General features: G+C 41.0%; 1 protein-coding gene across 10 annotated transcripts in view; it reads right to left on the reverse strand.

Moving 5' to 3' along the window:
• The window catches only part of runx1t1 (RUNX1 partner transcriptional co-repressor 1), a 56,309-nt gene that overhangs the window by 25,594 nt on the left and 7,532 nt on the right, over positions 1–23,183 (reverse strand). For 3 of the 10 annotated variants that reach the window (XM_082187082.1, XM_082187081.1, XM_082187078.1), the window contains exons 2-3: positions 19,838–19,897; positions 19,194–19,646 (exon numbers count right to left, since the gene is read on the reverse strand). The exons of 2 other annotated variants lie outside the window; for them this stretch is intronic. In XM_082187082.1, the coding sequence (XP_082043208.1) occupies positions 19,194–19,290 (97 nt within the window). In that variant the 5' untranslated portion in view covers positions 19,291–19,646; positions 19,838–19,897. Of the gene's footprint in view, positions 1–2,862; positions 3,137–3,177; positions 3,197–12,136; positions 12,568–16,701; positions 16,785–19,193; positions 19,647–19,837; positions 19,898–23,183 lie in introns of those variants that run through there. 5 more of the 10 variants (XM_082187079.1, XM_082187080.1, XM_082187086.1 and 2 more) reach the window with 5 other exon arrangements.

Raw genomic sequence — 23,183 nt, forward strand, 5'->3', positions numbered from 1 at the left:
AACCTAGCACAATAGGAACTACCAGTGACACAAGTGTGCGTTGATTGGCCGAACGCACACGAAACACCAGCACCCGCCATTTAAAAAAAACACACACAGTTTATAGTCTTATTTACTTCACGAACATGGAAAACAGTGATAGATGGACCAACGCTGAAGTCCAGTGACTTCTAAACTATAAGACTTATCTGCATCTCTCTGTTTTGACAAAGAGGTCATTGGTATAGATGGAGAGGTCTGTAAGATGTTACTCATCTGTAACACTTTCTTCAAATTTGGTCTAACGCAGTGTCCTGCCTACTTCTCTATAATTGCTTAAAGCGTCAGTGCTGCTATTGTTAACTAAAACAAAAATTATAAAAAATAGTATTCCTTCATTGAAATAATGCTGAAATCTTTTTTTTATATTAAATGTAGGTGTAGGTGTACTATTAAATGTATTATAGGTGCTGAAATGACTACAACCAAAACTAAAATAATCTAAGAAAAATGACAAAAGCACATAACAAAATTACTAAAACTTAAAACTAAATTAAAATGAAAACTGAAAATATATAAATAAAAGCTATGAGTAGCAACACTGATGGGTTTTATGGCATGTGAACATGCTTTTTTTGTTCTTCAAAACCTTAGATATGACCGCACACAACATGACATCTAGATAGTGTTTACTTCAGAAGGTCATGACTAAAGCTGCGGTCACATGTCCTTTAGTTGCTATAGCAGTGAACCTTAAAAGTCTGCTTATCTATCAGACTTATGATAGCAAATTCATTCTCATTTTAGTTGTTTTACAATATCAGCATCTGTACTGACTCATCAGAACTCTCATACTCTCTCTTTCTTACATTTAGACAGACATGTACGTGCGCATTGTACCAGCTGTGGGAACATTGTGTGTCAGGGCGAGCAGACGCCCTACGTCTGGGACATGTAGCCTGACTTTCCTGATTACAACTGTCCTGTGTGTCCCCTAGACTCTGATAACAGCAGGGGCTCCTGTCTTTCCAATTTTCTTTCTCTAACCGCTCACTTTTCAGCACTTCTTACTCCACAGAAGAATATTAAATACAGCCTGTTAAAGGGGTGGTATAATGCCCTTTGCATAAGATGTAAAATAAGTCTTTGATGTCCCCAGAGTGTGTATGTGTAGTTTTAGCTCAAAATACCCAACAGATATTTTTTATTGCATGTTAAAATTTTCACTTTTTGAGGGTGAGCAAAAACACACTGTTTTTGTCTGTGCCTTTAAATGCAAATGAGCTGCTGCTCCCCGCACAGAGGGCGGAGCTTCAACAGCTTGTGTCCTTTTACCTCACACAGACATACACTGAAAATTTCAAAAACTTTTAGCCTTTTATGTTCAATCCAGAGTCAGACAAAGATGGAGAGACTCAAGAAGAAGTGACAACATGTAGAATGCAACAGGACATTTCTGAATGGTTAGTTGATGAATTTATGTAGCTTATGTGATCAATCTTCTAGTCATTGATTAGCATATTCTGTCATGATAATCTATAAAATATGTTCCCAGGGAACCCAGGGGTTTATGTACATTTTAGGGTTTATGTCACTACCCCAGGAGGAATGTCGTGTAGTCCCTACCAGCCGTTTGTTGTAGTCCTTAAAAAGCAATTTCTTTAAAAGAAAAAAAAGTCTCCCTTTGCTTTGAACTTTGAGCATTGTAACTTTGCAGATGTTGTTTATGCTCACAAACAGCAACATTACACACTAACTAAAGTTAGAAAAGTGAAATCATAATCAACCACCCCTTTAATAACGCCTATACATCCCTTTAAAAATGTTTCACAGCTAGAGATATCGGCTATTGTCTTACTGGCTATGTACACATTGCAGAATAATCTAAAAAGAAAGGTGGGTGCACTTAGACAACCATAGTCTGACCAGGAAAGCAGAAGAGATAAAAAGGGTGGGAATTTCAGCTACGAATGGCTCCCATTCCATAGGCACCTCTAGGGCTGTATGTGTGCGCCAGAACCTAAACATATGTGTCAGGCTTAATCTGCCCCATACTTGCTCCCCATGCACTCTCAATCCTTTCCCAAATTCATAAAAAGTCACTTGTGCTAAAAACAAAGCTCAAGCGTTATACATTACACGGGGACAGATCTATTTTTCCCAGCCTGAGCTAACCTTTTATGACAAAATAATAAGCAGGGGTCTTTATTCCATGCCTACACCTGTGCAGATAAACAGTTCTGTATCTGTATTGTCAAAAAATAAATAAATAAAATGAAAAAGAAAATAATATAAAGAATGAAGAGATGATGGACAGACTACTTAGAAAAACCAATGCTGGTAATGAAACATAATTATTTCTAATAAGGCAACTCTGCATTCGGCCTATGATATTCATTAAAAACACAATGATAGAAATGAAAGATTCTTGAGTCAGTGAAAGGGACAAGGCAAAGCAAAGTGGCTTGATTCAACATTCAAATCTCAGTATGGGGTTAGTTATTACCTTTAAATGTTAACAACGTGGCAAGTCCAGGCACTATAATTTATGAGAGCCACCGTACAAGTCTGAAATGAATAAAATAGCCCAAGCTCTAGTGCGAAATCTATTCTAAACCAATATGCCTGTCAGATTATTATAATTGGAAAATATCATATGAAATTGTGAAAAAATATATATTAATTGTCCAAGACAGATAAGGTCTACGGGAAAGGCTTTTATTCGGCTTTGGTCTCAGAAGCAGCCCAGGGCAACCTAAAAAGCAGCTTGTGGATCTACATGTGTAATTGAGGATTAACATCTGGGTCAAAGTTGGGATTGGATTGGGAATCGGGAAAAGAGAAACAACCCTGAGACATCTAAACCTCATCCTCTCTCCTTACCTGTCGAACAGAAATGGATGATAGGAGGTATAGAATAGGCAGTAATCTGCGTGCACACTTTTATGTGCATGTTCACAAGCATGCCGACCTGCACGCTAAGATTCTGACCCCTTGGAAGACACAGGAAGGAAGAAGAAATATGAAAAAGTGGTGTAAATGTGGAACGTCGTCCATTAGTCAGCACAACATATCCATTAGCCTAAGTTTCATATTTCCTTCACTATTTTCTGCTGAAATATTACACATCAGACAACTTAAAAGCATTGCACTTCCTATAGTATGTGTCACGCCGTGTTTGAGTGAAATAATAATCACCATAATACATCTCACTTTTATACTGGCAGGATGGATGAATTCCACATCAAGTACAATCAATGATTGTAAAAACCCATCTGAAGAAAAGGAAAAAAGCATATTCAGATGAAAGTGTTCTCTACTATTTATATTATAATCTCACTATTTCCATTAGACTAAGAGTGTTGGAATAAAATCTAGGTGTTACATACATAATATGGAATGCAATGCAGGGTGCATATGCACAATCTTTATATATTTGATCTCCTATTAGTCAAAGCTAAAAGGATAGGCAATAAAAATGCATTGTACAAGAGCAGCATTAAACCCACCGAAAAGTGGTTGACTGCGCAAATATGCTGTGGGAAAAAAGAGATGCATAACTCAATTCAAATGAGTTCCCTCTTGGAGTGGAAAAGAAGCAATTTTGCATTTTAAACAGGCTCAAAAACATACCAGAGTGCACATCTATCCTGCCTTGATTTCATAAAGTTAATCTGTGCAGAGTTAACGCACAGAGTGCATTTGTTTGGCAGTTACCTGGCTTTTCAAAACGGGAAATTGGCAGACGAGCGGCACAGATGAATATTAGGCGGGCCACCACGGATATTGATGCAGCAAGAGATTTAATGTGGCTCCCAGGAAGGACGATGAAGTGCTTTCCATTTTCCTGTTCGCCAAGGTCTTTTATTGCTTTTCAAAAGAGCTCTCGAGTAATATGGATCGCCATTAAACGGCACACCAAACTGAGCATTAGAAAGCACAGACTCGCTCATCTTCACTCCACGCCTGGTCATTTTTCATGACCCGACAGTGGCAGTGAATATCTTGCTAGGACGTGTCTAGGTTCTCCTAGCCGTTCTCCTTATATCTTTGTGCTTATATCACTAATTTGCATGCATAAACAACTACCAGAAGTCAAAGAGGAATTGCAAATGTTCACACTATTTTTAAGAGACCACTATTAAAGACCAGCATGATTTGGTGCAGAACTGAGTCACATCCTTCAGGGTCCGTTAGCCAGTTCGCCATGATGTAAACAGTCAGCTGTGCATGCTGTCTATTTCTACAGTCTTCTATGAAGGTGAATAAAAGAGCAACTCTTGGCAATTTAAAGCATTTCTAAGTATTTATATTGAATAATAATAATAATAATAAACATGTCTGAACAAATTACACTACATATGTCTTCTGTAAACACAGAATTATGGTTTACACATTTTCTTTACCTTTTTGAGTACAAAACAACTCTGTTTCATGGATATTATATAATCTGCACATAAAATTACACAGAAATACAAAAAGTACATTTCTGGTTTAAAATATTATGAACTTCAAGCTAATTTAAAGCCTGTACTTTTGTATTCTATCAATCAATATCAGTCTTCTTTTATCCATCAGTCTGTTCTGCTCCTTTCATACATGCACCCTGTATAAGATCCTTTCTTCTGATAACATGACCAGAAAAATCAGAGAAAAATCATATGTTTGACACACACAGCTCGACTTACATGTCTCTTACATCATCACTCACTGCACAAGTGGAAATGTTCGGCTCATTCCAGGGTGGGTAAAACAGCTATCTGTGTACACATCCACTATGTGAGGAAAAAGGAGGTCACGAATCATCTCATTCATTTTCTTGTTGCATATTAGAAACCCTAGGATGTTTTTTTGAAGCAGACCTCCCCATGTGCAAACACGTGATGAATTTAAAATCATAATCACATAGCCGCATCTCCACTTTTGTGTCACTGTGAAAACGGTAAAGCTGAAACTACATTCATCCTCCCACACGCCTGCTAAACTTGCTTATTCACTTAGCGACTTAGTTTAGAAGCTTTGTGAAACCTAATCTGCTGTGATGATTCAGCCTTATATTTCTGTAGTGCCTAAAGCAATGCATAAATCCCCACAGTTGTGTTTGCAGGAAGTTCAGGGAGGATTTCTCTCAATTGGAAAATTGTTTTTTTCTCTGAGAAAAGCTGTGACCAGTAATGTGTGGCATGACGTGCAAAAGCCACAGGAAGCCAATCAGCCGCATACTAATGCTGACAAGACGGCTGCTTTTAGTGGACTCGTGCTCATCAGATCAGGTTCACAAGGTGAGGGAGGCAAAGATAGAGAGCACCTTTCACAGGAGACATCTCGTGGGACAGATAGTGCCTTGAAAGGAGATGACGAAGGTGGCATTACAACCAGCTGCTGCGCTTTAGATCCACCGTGCATTAAAGATGATGCAGTCAGTAATGTGGTGAGAACGAGAGAGAGAGAGAGCGAGAACATCGACTCTTTGGATAATTGTAATTCAGACGACGTCTCAGGTATCCGAGGCCGAGGGTGAACTGGGAGAGCGCGTTGTGCGTCGGTATGAATACATTATGAACTTGTGCACGCCGATGCACCATGCAATCATCTCCGCCAGATGGAACGGCGCACAGAGCGTGGCCCATCAAACCCTGCCAGCTTGACAGGGAAGATGTATGGATGCCCCCACCTTCCTGGAACTCATTCCCATCACTTATTCCGCTCATTCTCCCTGCAACAAAGCCTGTCCCTTTGGATCTCCTTCTTCCTCTCCGTCTCATTCCCTCTCTCCCCGAGCCCTCACTTTTCAAGGCTTCTCCCCAGGCGCAGTTGTTTTCATGAGCCCCACTTGGCCGGCGCCAGGTGGTGTGCCAACGTTCCATTCCATCCCATCAAATGACGCGCGCTGAAGGGACCTGCATCAGTCTGTGCTCACTCAAGAGTTACCAACCCACCCAACCACCAACCGTAGCACACGGCAACCTGTGCACTCCGATATTTAAAGAGATTGTACTCTTCCGTCCGGCTCATTCCTCAGCACACCCAACCGAGATGTTATTTCTGGATTACAACAGACATATGAATCATTCCTCCTCTTAAACGCACCATAAATGCCATCATCAGTTACCGATGGCAGTAACCTTTAAAAGAAAGTGATTTCACACTATAGCTACCCACTTTGATGCCAGTCGTGCTGGCTTAAGTGGACACTGACGAGTGGGCACTGTTAGTTTTACAGTGTGGCTATAATGTGAGATAATGTGTTCCTGGAGCATTTCTGCAGTAAATAGGATGGGCCTGGAGCCATCTGCTGATCCATTTCAAAATATGGTCTTGCGTCAAAGGGAAAAAAAAGGACTGACCAATAAAACAGATGCAGCGTTTATATTGGAAGTCACTGTTTTTTCCTTTCGTCCTCTTCTTCAAAATGAATTTATCTTAACGTCTGTTTTAACCATCTGTTGAAATAAGGCCCCGTTGGCATGAAGCGCAGAGGAAGAAAACAAGTGTAGAGGAACAATAAAAGTGATTCACGGTTGCTGTTACGCATCCGTTGAAATCGCTGAGATTTGTGTGGTATCTTGTTGCCAGACTTTAAAAAAAAATGAGGAAAAGGATAATTCCTTAAAGGCTGTGAGAGTGTAAGACCTCACAGGGGAACTCGCATAAAAAACACTTGTAATCTCCTCTCGTGCCTCATCTACAAACAATCATAATTGAAATAGGAATAATGGAGGTTTTGCATTTACACGACGAGCCCGACTGCAATTTTCAGCATCTTTTGAACAAACAGTAAATAATTATTTACTGACTTCTTATCTAGAGAGGCAGAATTAGAGCATTTTTCAATAAAAGGCCTTTCATACTGAGATTAGTGCTCTCAAACGCTAGTATGAAGCCCGTCCAACTCTCAAGTCAATGACTCACTCAGCTTCCTGGCATGATCAGATGCCAGCTGAAAAGTGGGGAGAAAGAGAGAGAAACAGAGAAAGATGGCACATGCAATATGGCTCAGCACCTAGACACATGGCTTTAACTGGCTATCCACCAACACTGCTGTGTTTTTCACTGTGTCCCTCATTAGCAGCGTGTAGGTTAAAGTCACACACATCCTCAAGGGATTTACGCTTGGTCCACAAGCAACACTTGAGACGTTGAAGCCAGAAAAAGTAGACGTTCAAAACTTGTGATAGACCGATATATATATATGTATATATACATATTGACTGGTATTTGGCTATTTTGAGATTATAACTGTCCCTGCTTGGCGGATTATCAGAAGTGGTACTTTCTGCTTGCGTCTGTTCCAGAATCTACAGTCAGCCTTATCGGCATTTCGTTTTTGAGTGTTTTTGTGTAACCGGAAGAATGTTTAGACTTGACCTCTTCCTTACACTTTTTAATCAAAAGACAAAACCTTAATAATCCTCTAGAGATTCAGAAGAGATCTCAAGAATGTCTCAAACTGTGCTAAGATTTGTCAAGATACCAAAGCTGTGATGAAAAAGCTTTCAATTTGAAGCCAAACATTTCTCATCAGATTCTACTGTGATTAGATCATTAGATCAGATTTTTCATCACAGTCTTTGGTATACTGGCAAATCTGAGCACAGTTTGAGACATTGTTGAGATCTTTAAATCTCTAGAAGACTATTAAGGTTTTATTAATTTTGAGAAGAGAAAAACACAGAAAGATTTCATTTGCTTTTCATTTAATATTATCTAGCAGACCTAATTGCAATGTGCAAGAGACCTTACAGTATATTCCTTTGGGAAATACACTGCCAATTAAAAGTTTGGACACATTTTAGAATTAGTCATCAAAACTATGAAATTACACTTTTTTATAAAACTATGAAATAAATCTTAGTTTTGTAAAGAAACTTATATGTAAATGCATAAATGTAAATGTATTTATTTACAAAACTAACTTCAAACATTGAAGCATATACGCTTTTAGATTAAAAGTGTTTTTTAAGATCTCGAGAAACATAAACTTTGTGTCCAAAGCTTTGACTGGTCATATAAGTGGCCATATCATTTCTTGCAATTTAAATAGTACGCTGCCATTAAATAATACTATGAATATCTCAGCAACAGATCGGCCACCGAATAACCTGTCGATCAACAACATGCAACTACTGACAACCTAGCGGAAGTCTAGATTGAAAGAGCCCAGAGAACTTCATGAGGTTCCCTGGAAGTTTTCAAAATGCTAAGAAACATACGTCAGATGTTTCATCCATATCCGTATACAGCTCCCGTCCTCTCCTGCAGTTCAAACAGACTGCAATTACCTCTGCACTCTGCTCATTGCCCTCAGTACCACTCAAACCTGCAAATTGTAGGCCTCTATCCACTTATTCACTTTATTCATTTCAGCCACTTATTCTCACTGGCTGTGGCAGCTAAGAACGGACGTCTCTCCACGCTTGGCAACAAAAAGCGTGGCAAAGTCTCTGATGCTAGGACGAGTCGAGCCCACGGCGGTGGATGCCAAATCAATTTTCGACAGATAATAAAGAGGCTCATGTTTTACATTAACAAAACGCTATTTTACTACACTCAAAAATGTGAGCTAATAATATATTGCTCTCGCTAACTGAAAACACAGCTACGTGATAAAAGAATAACTGACAGGCACAGAGGAGGAGGAGGAGGAGGGGGGGAGAGATTGTAAGAAAAAAGAAAGACCCTGGCGGCAGAATGACGGTTTATTTCTGCTGGGACCTCTGTCTGCAAGTGTTTTGAAAATATCACATGACAGAAGCCATGTGTTCAAAATTAGAGTGAGTTAAGTCCGCTGTGCAGAAAAATATGTCGACAATTTATGAAACGCAGTCCTGGATGGAGATTTACTAAGTAGAAACAGATTCAGAAAACAACTACCCCCCCACCCCCGCCCAATTACTGCACGCGCACACACACACACACACATGCACAAACTGTCTCCTTCTCGATCTCTCCCTCCCTCCCTCCTTCTCCTCCTCTTTCCCTCCATGAGACCTTAAAAATGGTTCGAGTCACATCTGGCAGGCAGGAGACGCAGGAGATGGTGGAGTATGACCTAACGTCAGGGCACTTCCACCCTGAGCGCTTTTCTGTGTGTGTGCGCATGATTGTGGCACTGGCCACAGTTTGCTAATGGCTTTCAGTACAAGGAACTGAGGCGTAGCTCCAGGCAATGACTGCCCCTGAACCGATTGGCTGCCATCACTGAGTGGCTTCTTAATGACTAAATACACTCTGGAGAGGCTGTCTTTAATGCTCAAACTTCGGTCAAAAGCCTTGTTGCCATAAAAAAAATAAAAAAATAAAAAAAATCGGGAAATTGCATGGGAAACATGCATGGGAAAAACAGTGTCTCTAACAAAACAGTAACAAAGCTAGAGGAAGAGAAGAGATATGCTACTTGTTTTCATATTACCTAAGAGAACAACCTTCTCTACATTTACATCAAAATAGTGCAAGTAAAATAAAGTACTGACAAAAAAAAAACGGACAAAGTACATACAATTTTTTACAAAACACTGTCTCTATCAAAAAATCTACAAGACTACAGGACGAGAGACTTGTTTCCATACTGCTTTTTTTTTTTTTTTTTAAAGTACCTCAATGCACCATCAATATATGTCAAACTGACAAAGTGTTACATATATATCATTAAAAACACCTTGACTGACAAAAATACAGGCATTTAGGCCCTTAAAAAAAAGAAATTAGCGTTTTTTCACACGGCTGGGGTATTTTTCCAATTGTTTTCAATAGGAGCGCCACGTTTTTTTAAACGCCATGACTGAACAATCAACTGAACAAGGCACTGAGCGGTTTTTTCACGCTGAAGCGCTGAGCGCCCGCCGTTTTTTACTGGTCGCTGAGAGTTGAAGAATGTTCAACTTTGGGTAAAACGCAGCGCTCATCACTGTCACTTTTTACCCAAACGTCCAATCACAGTGGCGGAGGGGCGGGACTAATACCACACCGACCAACCGCCACATTCTGCTTGTACAACATCAACAGATGACAACAACAAGCATAATAATGGAACAAAATTATTTAAAACAAGAGCCAGAGAAAATACGTTACATTGTATCGACAATTTAACATAGAATCAACACAGAAACAAAATATGTGTGAAATGAGATACTAGTAACACTTTCGCAGATATTCCGTATCATAAAAGCAAAGCGTCTCAACTGAAAAAATGTCCTTACTGTTGTTTTCATACTTTCCAATACAATAGATTAGCCCACAAGCAAAATATTAAACAGTATTTAAAAAAAATATTGCATGACACTTTTGTGCACAAAAAAGCCACAAAACTACAGATGCTTAGCCTTGTTTCTATACTTCCCACGGAAACATTTTCTTTTGTTACAGAAGCAGAACTAAGAAAATGCATTGAAAACATAATATGAAAACTGCTCCTTGTTGGAGTAGCATAACTTGCAGCTGAAATACTGCAAAGTGAAAACTAAGAAATGTTATTAAACGTATACTGTACATAAACCCTGTAGGTAAGAAAAGAGCTACAAAAATACAGGGACTTAGTCATGTTTCTGTATTACCCAATAGAATGACCTTTCTCTAATTAAAGTAGCATATTCTTGCGAACTGAGAACATGCGTTATAAACAAACTGTACGAAAACACTCTCGCTAACAAAAAAAGCTATAAAACTACAAGCAGAGAGGAAGGAGCCAAGCTCTGCTCAGCACTGAGAGCTTCAGTCCCTGCCACAGATGGACGGCACTGTGTTTGGCACTCTGCCAGCGAGTGAACAGATTGTCTGTGGCGGCGGCCTGGAGGAACGGTAGCTCCAGTGCAGATGGGTGTCCGAAATAACCCAGTGTCAGTTCTGCTCAAGTGTCCCTGACCTGGCACACGCGCCTGCTTACAGCTGCTTCCTCCAGAGCTTCCCAGAACAATTCTACACATGCACACACTATTCACAAACACACTGTACACAAAGGCCAATGTTAACAAACACGTTTTAAGTGCTGCAACGTTCGGTAAGGAAACAACCCGAAAAAGACTCTTTTAAAATAAATACTTTTGCTCCATATTGTTCCACAGTTGAACTGAGCCAAATACACAGCCAACAATGTTACACTTGGAAGTTTAAACACAAACAGAAAGAGAATGGAGGCTGGGTAGATGGAGAGGGGGAGTCAGAGAGGTGGGCACCAGACGGGTTGGCTGGCAGAGAGGTAGTGGCCATGGCACACAGGAGAGCAGCAGTGCCAACAGAGCTTGTCTCACAACACCATCTGTGAAGAGCAGCACTGAGATCTCCCTGCAGCCTGCATACACACAGCACGCCAGCTGCCCTCTGCAACTCTCCTCTCTCATTTTCTTTCGTTCAGTCTGCTTTCTTCACTTTCATGCTCCTGCACTGTGATTTTACTGTTTCTATAGCAAATCTCTGATCTTCCTGAACAGGGCTCAAAAATAAGGATGTGAGCGACATTAAGCCCAGTTGATGTACTGTCAGGCCATTGCTGTATTGGTTCTACATCTTACATTTCTTAGGCTTGTATTTGAGATTTCATGTGTTGAGAACATAAACGTTTGAATTTCAGTGATAAATGAAATGTTGCAAATTGTGTTGATTTAAATCAGTGACCAAGGTAAAGTTATAAGGCTAGCATAGAGAATGACTTTAAGATAGTCTTGGAAGCCTTCTAAAAAGCACAAAATGTGTGTTTTTAAATAAATATGATCATTTTATAGGATTGGCAAATTAAAAACATTATGCACCGAAAACGTAATATTTAATGGAAATAAAAAGTGAACTACTGACCTTATTATTGAGCCCTGTATTATTCCCCCTGTTATATCTTCTTATGTTTATTGTTTACCAACATTCCCTTGCACAAGCAGACATAAAATTCATCTAAGCTAATCAAAAAAGGCATCAACTGCATGTAAAAAAAAAAAAACTCTTTCTCCAAAAACTCGATCAATAAATGCATTAGTTTTAACAAAAAAATATAAAGAACAGCGTCAAATTCATAAGGTTGTTTCTTCCAGATGCATTCAAAAAGGCAATATCAGCAGTAGAAGTTGCCTTAAATAGGCTAATTCTATATTTTACAAAATATTTACATTCAAAAATGCACATGCACAATTTCCCACCGACAGTCAAAACAATCAAAGCTTCCCAATCTCACCTGGCATCATAGATGGAGGCAATCTTATCAAATAATCCAGGGTATTTTTTCTATTTCTACCAGGTTCCCTGTAACCAAAGTCTCTTTGCGTCTTTCTGTGCTCTGCGAGGGGCACGGGGGTTGGCACAGGACCCCAAGGCCGGTACACCAGGTCCAAACGGGAGAGTGGAGCAGCCTGTACTCCTGCTTTCAGAGCCTTAGAGGGACAGATGGAGACCTGCCTCTCGTTCTGCTCTGCTTCCAGGGATGCCCTGCACTAACAAGGGCACGTGTGGCCGCTGGGGCCTCGCGCTATCCTGCACACGCTTGCTCCCTGAGCCCGCAGACTGAGACAATGACAGCTAGAGCGCACGCAAATGCGAGCACACACGCTCCCCGCCTCCTCCGCTGACCCCTCCCAACTGATGTGCAGCAGCCACACAAAACACAGCACGCGTATGAGAGAGGAGGGGGAGGGGGGGGAGAGGGGGGGGGGGGGGGGTTAGAGAGATAGATAGATAATAGATAATATATAATAGATAGATAAGATAGATAGATAGATAGATAGATAGATAGATATACAAAAGTAAGACAGAAAGATAGATTTGTGCTGTGAATCTGTCTTCTCATATGCTCTGAATTAAGTGCAGTCTTGCAAAAACAACCCTCTTCTGGTCAACTGGCCAATCTGAGTTCATTCACATCTGCTTCTGCTTAACCAGATTCACTTCATACTTTACTACTACATTCATAAGCAGATGAAAAATATAGATCTGAGGTGAACAGCGTGTTTGCTGATGTTTGTGAAGTCCAGACAATCAGATTCACTTATCAACCTTCTGATTCATCCGTCTAAAAATGTACTGTGTTGATGCTTAAATGCTTTAGATCCATCCAAAATACCAGCAAACTACCTGCATCAATCAGCCCCATCCACCATTTTTTCTTTTTGCAAGCCGTGGCAGGAACAACCTCATTAGAACCAAGAAAAATCAATTTGGAGAGTCCAAACAAAGGCATGCATCTGCCTCTACTGCTGTGTTTTAAGTCTCTAGAGTGGCGCTCTTCCCCCTCTCCCCCCACCCCTCGCACACGTTCTTTTTCTGCTCTCTTTCTCAGATTTGCCGTTTCTCTCTCTCCCCTCCCAGACTGCCATCACTGCATGTGATTAACATATGTCTGGGCTTTCAGCCCCTGTCAGCTTGAAGGCATTTCTCCCAGCCGCCTTAAACAGCAGATGAGCTCCATGTGGAGGAAACACTCAGGAGAGAGAGAGAGAGAGAGGAGAGAGAGAGAGAGAGAGAGAGAGAGAGAGAGAGAGAGAGAGAGAGAGAGAGAGAGAGAGAGAGGAGAGAGAGAGAGAGAGAGAGAGAGAGAGAGGAGAGAGAGAGAGAGGAGAGAGAGAGAGATAGAGAGAGAGGAGAGAGAAGAGAGAGAGAGAGAGAGAGAGAGAGAGAGAGAGAGATAGAGAGAGAGAGAGAGAGAGAGAGAGAGAGAGAAGAGAGAGAGAGAGAGAGAGAGAGAGAGAGATTTGTTCTTCTTGCACGTTTAGTGGCGGATCTACTCTTTTTGCACCTCCAACCTGTCTCTCCACTGTGGGGGTTGGACAGAATGTGACTTTGAGATAAACAGCACCGGCGAAGAAATATTTCAATCCCAATAGCAGTGAGATTCGCCACCCCAACTGTCTCAGAGTTGGGTAATAATACAGTATGGATAATTGTACCTTAAATGTTCAATCACCAGCAAAAACAGAATGACTTTTCTGAAAATTCTTACTGGCATAGCGTCAAACAATAGCGTTTTAATTGCCAGCGGTTGCATTCACTTGTAAATTACGAACATTACCAAATCTCCAACAATGCCAGAATTCCTCATTTGCTTTATCCTGCAGCTACAGTATAAAGTAAAATGCAGTGCAGTTATCATAAAGTCATAAAAGGCAAATTGTGCAACAAGGTATAAGAAGGAATTACACTGCTATACAGACAGAAACGCATTCAAACTTTGTGATTGACGCTTACAGCAGCTCTTTCAGAAAATGCAAACATAATCGAACAATTCTAGGATGATCACTTACCATGAGGTAAAAAACAATACTTTGCTGCATTTATATCCTGCAATGAGAAAATGTCCTTTCGACTTAATTTTTGTCAGCACTTACACACCTTCATGTCCACTCAGCACAAAGACAGATTCATCAATTCCCCTAGCCTCTGAACGAGTACATTTCTCAAAATTCGCTACATCTATGATTTTATTGAGAGGCAATATAGCAAACTAAATATTCAGGCTTTTCTGTGGGTCCCTTCCGTCCCCTCCCTCCCCTTAAACCAATTTGACAGCCCTTTCAGAGCCGGTAGGAAGAGAATATATTTCCAGCCCAGCTTTAAGAGTTGGCTGCATTAACAGACTGAAAGAGCAGGAACGAGACAATGCGAAATGAGGAAACTGTGAGCTGAAGGGATTCCACTTCTTTCGCGTTCCAAGGACCAATAGCGCCAGTTTTTTTGTGACTGGCTTAAGAGCTTCTTAAAAAGCCAGAGAGCATACAGATACCTCAACAGCAGAGTCTTTTCCTGCGAAGGTCCCAACTGGGAAAGCGGGAACGAGTTGCACACATGCAGTGTTCCCACACGTTCAGACCCTTGACCTGTGCTGCAGGCCAGGTTACATAGGGGGAACATGTTTTTAGTGGTCTGCTGATGCTGAAAAAAGATGCCCAAATAAGCTTTTTTTTTTATAGTCTACTTCTCGACTTAACCCAAAGGACTTTATCTTCCACACAGCTGGAAGTCATTAGAGCTCTCTTATGATCTGCTCATACGCAGGGTGGCTGAGCTGGAGAGGCTGCAATGAGACAGAAAAAGAGAAAGCAGAGGAAGGGAGGAACTGTGGAAAGAAAGACGCTCATTAGATCAGCCAGTATGATGTTGTCTCTCAGAGGAAACCCCAAAGGGCACGACCGAGGGTACGAATCACAGTGTAAATGTTTCTCAGCCACAACAGACAGCAGAAACCACATGAAGGGCTCCTTGCAGAAGCAAAACACTGGATACAAGAAGCAAACACAGCAAAAAAAAAAAAAAAGTACTCAGCTAACATCATATATAAACTGTGATAGGAATGCTTGTGTTTCATCTCATGCAGATCTGCTACAAATATGAAGACCCAAACGGTTGGAAATGCCTCTGTTGATCTAGTGCGGTCAATTCACACTTATTTTAATATAAAGCCTCAGAAAATTGTCTACATAATGCAGGGAATATTATTATGAATGGATGACCTATGCAGCAATCCCATAAATAATCCCAATCCCAATAACCCTCTCATTTCCTGTCAACCTAAACAGCACTATATGATAAAGGCAAAAAGCAATAAACAAAACATTAACAGTGATACTTTTTTTTATAGTGATGCACCGAGATTTCTGCAACCAAAATAATTGGTTGAAATACATTTGGAGGAGCCCAGTGAACCAGTGACGTTTCATAAGGACTTCTCTGATGATGCGTTTTGCACACAACATGGATAAGCTACAACAAGTACACACTTTCCTGTAACCACAAATTATGATAGAGTAGCAATGTACTGTAGAACCGCAGACATTTGCCAAAAACTTTACTATAACTTTCAATTTAGCACCTGAAAAAACAACACCCAGAACAGCATAAATTACCCAGTTACCTTAAATCAATTACCAAAACTTTATTTTTAGTTTCTTTTTCCAGCTAAATGGAAACTTTATTTTCAGTTTCGTAACTAAATTATTTCTGTGCATCACTATTGGTTTCTGTATGAATCTTGTGTGAATGAAGGCACCATAGCTTTCTTAGCCACCTTAGTGTTGAGGGTCTGCATGAAAAAATACGAGAAAAAGCCAAAGCAAGCATGTGTGTGTGTTTGTGTGTGCGTGTCCAGTCCTGAGCCATCTGTCCGTTCTGCTGTCCCTAAGTCCCAGAGCAAGCTGTGGCAGAGGGCCGGGGCCAGATCTGTGTTCCACAGCTATTCATGATTTTCCCACTCCACCTTTTCAGCATGACTGTGGCACACAGTGCACGCCAATCAAGTTGAACAACTGTCACCAGGTCCAAAGAGACCCTCCCTCCTCGTCCCCTGTGACGGCAGAATAATCCCGCTCTCCAGTCTTTATAATGTGTGCAAGTATCATCTGAATGTGGGGCTCACACTAGAAAGCGAAACAGGCAGTTGTGCTGATTCATGAAAAGCATGTCGTCAGTAACAAATCAGCCCCCTCATTCAGACCCGAGCCAGACTCTGCTCTCAGCCCAGTCATAGACACTTGCACCGTTTGACAGCTGAGTCGCTCTTTCTCATTGCGGAAAACATACCATGTTTCATTAGGCGATGAAATACATTTCTTTTGTCTGTATAATAACAGAGAAAGGGACGTGAAGGTAGAGATGCCTATAAGGCTCATCCTTTAGTGTTTACACACTAGGTGGTGCTATTAATACATACTTCAAAAATTACATTTTCACACATACACGCACACACAACACAATACAGTGTGACAGATTCATTGTGTCTGGTTCTGCATTTAGGTAACAAACAAAAACACCTACGTCTCATTTCTAAATCCTGATCACGAGCCGTTCGTTTTTCAGAGGCGAGTCCAGATGCGCACTGACAGATTCACCAGCAAATGCTGAAGAGAAAAAAAAAAAAGAGGTTTCTGCTTTAGAACGTTTTTGTCAACTTTTTCGAAAGTGAGGATACCAGCTGTCCCAGCTTATGTTTAGATTATGTAATGCAAACATATTGTGGAAAGAGGATAGAAACAGCACAATGCAGCCTCTTCTCAGTTCTGATTTTACTTTCAGTATCCTCATGAGTGACTAACACAAAAAGAGAGAGAGCAAAACAAAACAAGAGGAATCTGTCAGTGGGACCGGAGCTGCCTGAGCGAGAGATCGAGCCCAACAGGAACCAGTCATTCCTGGCCCAGCCCTTTTCCACACAATGGCCTTTAGAATGGAAGGAACCATGGGCCCGACAGAGATAGCCCACTGTCAGGAACCAGGACGGACAGGGCCCGCCCGGCCTTCCCGGGCAGGATGTCGCTGCTGCGGGACTGCGCGGCCCCGATATCCTACGTTCACACATTCTTCCCCCACCGGCAAGCCGGGATGTTTTGCTCCTCAGGTAATTAGAGTCGGAAGCCCTGAGGGCAGGCGAGCTCATGGCCTGACCTCCACTGTCCTGGTCGAGAGGTTGGTCCCGCTATCAGGCTTCCGCAAGCCACGGCTGGGGCATCAACAAGCTGCCGCTATCCGCCTCACTCTTGCCCTTCTTGAGGAACACCCAGCAGGCAGAAACTACGCAGATTTCCACAAAAATCGAATGCTCGTCATTCAGTAAGTCCTTTGTTCTTAGAGATTGTTCACCCAAAAGTGAAACTTGTCATAATTTCCTCACCCTCTTGTCTTTCTGTCTTCTAAACAATACTAAGTCCCTCGAAAAGGGGATGAGGTATGGATTTCATATATGCCCACACTCTATACTCACAGGTTATGATAAAACACTCTCCAGCATCCTCATGAAATATTCACTAGCCCCAGTAAAGGTGAGAACAGATAGAGCTGTGTTTCTGTGGCACACTGACCCCGGGTGTCCCGGGCAGACCCCGAGCATCCCTCTGGTCAGCACTGCTCTACTTCAGCACACCTCCGACCACATAGTACCGCCAGCAGCCCGCTGCAGTTGCCATGACAACGGGCACTGCAGATATGTTGTGAGGTGAGCAGCCTGTCAACTTGCAGAGGTGCTTTTGTGTGTGTAGTACATGCTAAATAAAGTCACCGCCACTACTACAAAGAGGGAAAAAAAAGAGAAAGAAACAGATACAGAGGACATAAAAAGAGAAACTCATTGCTATTATTAAAATATACGGTGATCAGCGCAGCAGTGGATGAGTTATGCTCGACCTCGCTTGAATCAAAACAGTATCATGTCACAGCCGTAAAACTAAATCAGTCCTCTGGCATATGTGTGCTATTAACATCACTTGTCCATTGCTCAGAAAGCCTCTTAGCTACTAAATCAAACCCACAGATGGCATGAAGTCTGAGACGGGAGAGGAAAAGCATTGAAGGAAAGAGGGGGCTAAACAACTGCTACACTCGGTTCAGGGTTTACATTCCTCTATCAGCCAAGAAAAGCCAGGGACATAACAGCCTCACCACCTGAAAAAAGAATTGCAAATAATTTGTTTTGTTAAAAAAAAAAAAATTCTCGTTCCCAAAGAACATCAGCAATTTACCGTCGTTTTTTTCTTATTGTGATATTTCCTACCAAATCTACCAACAGCCATATTTATGGATAAAGGATATTTTGTCCTTTTAAATATTATTACAGATGTAAACAAATTTTGTGTATATCTAATATGTTATGATTAAATTACATTTATCTTTATCATGATGAAGAAGATATCAATATCTCTCTGGACACAAATTTTTTATTTATACTTATTTAAATTTTAAAATGTAATCAACATTAGCTACAGACAAAGTCTGAAAAGAGCGGCATGCACAGAGGCAGACATCTTTGAAAAAGTAATATCTGCGAGAATGAGGACAGGAGTTAATCGAACTCTATAGCCTCCAGCTACATGCTTCTACTACAAATGCAACATTTCTACCACAAATGTTCAGTTCTACTGAAATATTGTGCATTGGTTTGCACCATCACGCTAATAAAAAATACATGAATCTGTAAAGTTATGTTGCTCTGTATAATAAGTTACCCATTACATTACAGCCTGCATTATCCATGAACGAGGCGATCTGATTATAACATTATTCCACAGCCCATCATAAATAAAGCTAGTGATTATTGGCGAACAAGCACAGCTTGCAAGAGTGAATCAAATCTGCACATTAAAACATGATACTATGTGATGCTTCTGGATGTGCCGCTGTACAGACCATCTCCTCCCGTTTCATTCCTCCCTCACTTCTTCCTGCTTCTATAGTTTGTGGCATCTGGCACAGTGACTCTACGTTTGTTCAATCGCTCTGAGCTCCACTCTCAATCTTCCCTCTCTCTGGTCTCTTACAGGGTTGCCTGATCTCCTCCTCCCTCTGGTTTCCTCTGCCACGTCCAGACTGGTCCTGCTCGGTGCTGATATAGTCCTGGCCCGCAGCCCTTCCCATCAATCTCCAGCCTGTGGCATCTTTGAACACAGGAAGGCCCCACCCTGACAAATGCCTGTGAAAACTTTATTCCATCCAGTCCTTCTCTCTTAATCTTTGCCGTTCCTTGTGTCCTACGGTCAGTTGTGGCCCTGGCCCCGTCTTTCCCATCCGTTTTGCTCTGTGCCGTCCGATTCCGTCAGATCAATGCCTCGCTCTCGCTGTATCCAATAATCATGTAGATCTGGACTTCTAGTCCGCTCTGAATCCGTTTTACTGTCCACTCTTCATCGACTCTCTGCGTTACCCATAATCCACTCTTTGGCTTAACTCCATTTTCATCTCATCATGTCTGATAGCATATTCCCAGAGGCCCTCTGGTTGTGTTAGAGAAAAAAAAAAAAATCACTTTTCTTTTCATGGTTCCAAATAACCCGCCACCCTCCCTTCACGATCGACACCCGCCTCCGTCACCCCCTTCCCCCCTCCCAGAATGTGGATAAATAATTGAAAACAAGTGCAGGGATTTGCCAGACTGTAAGCTTCCTTTCATATGTTAATTACTCACAAACAGTTGTTTTGAATAAAGGCATTCTCCTCTCTCCTCCTCCTCTTCGGGCTCCAAATCCTGCGTAAAGAAAAACGTGGTGCCAATCGCAGATAAATCCAACTTTCTGTTTATAGCATTAATCCATCTTGTGCACACACACACACACACACACACACACATCCAGGCGCCTCCAGCGCTCAGCTGATGCAAGGGGCCTTTTAAGAGAATCGTGTTTGGCGCGGAGCGACAGGGAGCACCAGACGGGAGCCAAAAGTGAGATCTGAATAAGCATGCTGTGAGTGTGCACGCTCTCTAATCAGCCGCCGACTTTTCCGTTTACACTGTCATTAAAAGCAATAGCCTGAGGCCGTGCATGACAAATCATCTCTTTGGCAATAAGTGCTCGGGGAGGCTGCGTCCAGAAGGACCCCCTTGTCAGTGACGAGCGCTGTCTTCCACGCTTCCATGCTGTGCACAATGATGGTGGCGTGAAATCACCCCAGGATATATCTGGATACCGAATTAAAAATAGAAACGGATCACAATGGTCGATTAGTTGTCTAAGAACTGACTAGATGATTTGGGAGGTAATCTTTTTCTATTAGCCTAGTTATTTTAGCATTCGTACTGTACTTTCATTTGCATGCTGCGCTTTAATTGTTTGATAAACTGTGCTTTAAACTGTTTGCACTGTAAGTTCCATCGGGTCAAGTGAACCTAAAACCAGCCTAATTGTAAAGTCCTTTTTAAAGGGATAGATATGTCCCCCCAATTACATGAAAAACGTAAACTTACAAAAGTCAAATAAGTTTAAGTTGAAATACTAAAACTAAAACTGAAATAAAAAACGAATTAAAGCAATATAGAAATATTATATATATATATATATATATATATATATATATATATATAAAAAAAGACAAAAGTACATAAAACGAACACGTAACAAAATGAATAAAACCAAAACCAAAATGAAAACTGAAAATCTTAATAAATACTGTAACAATATCACATAAATAACATGTTAATATCTTTAGCGTATTTTATTCCAAAATAAGAAAGTCATAGAGGTTTTTTTACATGAGAGTAAATGATGACAGTATCTAAAAATCTTGGGTGAACCATCTCTTTATAATCAATTACTCAACTAGTCATTCAGACAATCCTCCGACAAGTCAACTTAAAAATATATCGTTTTGCACATCGCTAACAAAAATACCGCAGGGGTAGCTGTAGGTAGCTATACATGGGTGAGCATTCAGACCGTAACCTGGCCAACGCAAATTCTAGATGCGATTAGGTCTCTGGAGGATGAAAATGTTCGGAATTAAGTGTCTCAGGGTGAATGAAACCATGACAAGCTCCTAATCCCTCTATTGAGATGGCACGCTACACTGCGCACAACTCCAACACAATCTAACCATCAATGTGGCTTCAACCACACATAACGCTGTGCCATATCGTACGCACAAACCCCCTTCATATGAGTGTAGCAGCATCTCCCATATGGTGCCGGGAGGAGGAGGGGCAGGAGGGAGACGTTGAGAGAGACAGAAAGAAAGAACAGTTAAAATTTGCAAACATAAAATTACAGCTGCACCATTAGATTTGATCCCAGTGCAGCTGTGAAATATTATGTGGACAATTTAATACTGCCAAAGAGGAAATAGCAGATTAAGATCATATCTTTGCATCGCTGCCAAAGTGTGCGCTTGTTTCTGAGCCCATGCTTCGGAGGAGGGGATAGGTTCGTAACAGACGCATCTCCTTTCACGTCTCTCTCGCTTTCTCTGTTGGTAAGGTATGCAGGGAGGTGCAGACAGGGCTGTGCTTAGAGGGATGAGCCATTCACGTTTCACTCAGGCAGCCCTAAATGCCCTGCGAGCCAGTAATTTGTCCAGTCACCGGGGGAACATTAAAACCAGACCAAAATAATTCTTTACAGTTATGGAAAAAGTGAAGAGAAGAAGAAAAACAGTCACATGCACACATCTTTCCCCTGAAAAGTTATTACATTTTGTCAATGGTATGGAGTAATGGCAATCATATGTGGAGCTGAACTCAGAGCAGTAGTCAAGGCTAGGCTAATCGCGCTAGCAGGACTGGGAACCCTTGACACATAACGGATACTTGTTACTGAAGTATAGCGTACAAAACCAGATGTTGATAAAGACACATTAAGACAGATGGGAGAACAATTACTGGCACACACAACTGTCCTGAAACAACTTAAAACATTTCTGACCTTATAAGGCAAGATGGATTTATAAGCTCTGCCATTTTATTGCTCCATGAGACCCCTTCCAATTCGGAAAGGGGTCTCGATTTTGCCATAGCTGCGCCATTCGCCGCACTTTGAGGCTATTTAAAACACTGGCGCTGAAGTGTATTTTGAAAGGAATAAATCAGAGAGAGACCACAGCGCAATGAAATACCACATAGTGCCATTCCAATCCATACGTACCCCTTTATATTCTTGGATACGTTGTTCAGAAACTTTTCATCCAAACTGAAAAAATATCCAAATATCACCACTTCATCGGGACTCATGCACACTCGTGCAATTACAAGTCTTAAAGTCAACATAAAATGGCATATGCAACATATGTGGAGTGCAGAATATCAAACAAGAAACCTCAAAAACATTTGAGTGGGACTCAAACAATGCCTAAATTGCTATTTACCTACTGGTTAACATAATTCAATAACCCGCATGGCCTTGGTGATGTCAGCAGGAAAGCAACATTGTCCCAGAGGCAGTCCAAGTTTTTACTTTTTGATGAAAGATTATTCCTTTGAAATAACATGCACTAATGAGTAACAATAAAACCAGGAATATTCATACAAATTTATTAACATTTTCATACTGTAAAACCAAATGCATCAATAGTCGATAAAATTGTCCACCCAAATACAAATTATCCGCTATTAGATGAAATTAGAGATGTTTAATTTATCAGTCGATATTGGATATTTGATTGTGCATGTTTCATCTTCATCTAACGTTCACTTAAAGTTAATCTTTAAAAATAATAATAATTTAATAAGACTGTTTAAAGTATTCCTTAACAAATCGCAAAATTAATATAAATTTGTTATACTGTACATTATAATGTTGTGATTGATTTTACTTTTTAGTGCATTACTTTTAATTTATTTAGACATAATAATACAGAATTCTAATATAAGCCATAACATGAAAATAATTGTCAGGAATTGGTGCATCCATCTCGTGTCCGTAGAGGCTGTGCCACACACACATAATCTGCACAAACTGAAGTGGCACGGCCATGGATCACTGCTCTCCTCTCCCGACCCCCTCAACTCAGACCCTATTGATCCATAATGAACCGCATAAATCATT

This window comes from Leuciscus leuciscus, assembly GCF_965113295.1.
Source record: "Leuciscus leuciscus genome assembly, chromosome: 12".
NCBI lineage: Eukaryota > Metazoa > Chordata > Actinopteri > Cypriniformes > Leuciscidae > Leuciscus > Leuciscus leuciscus.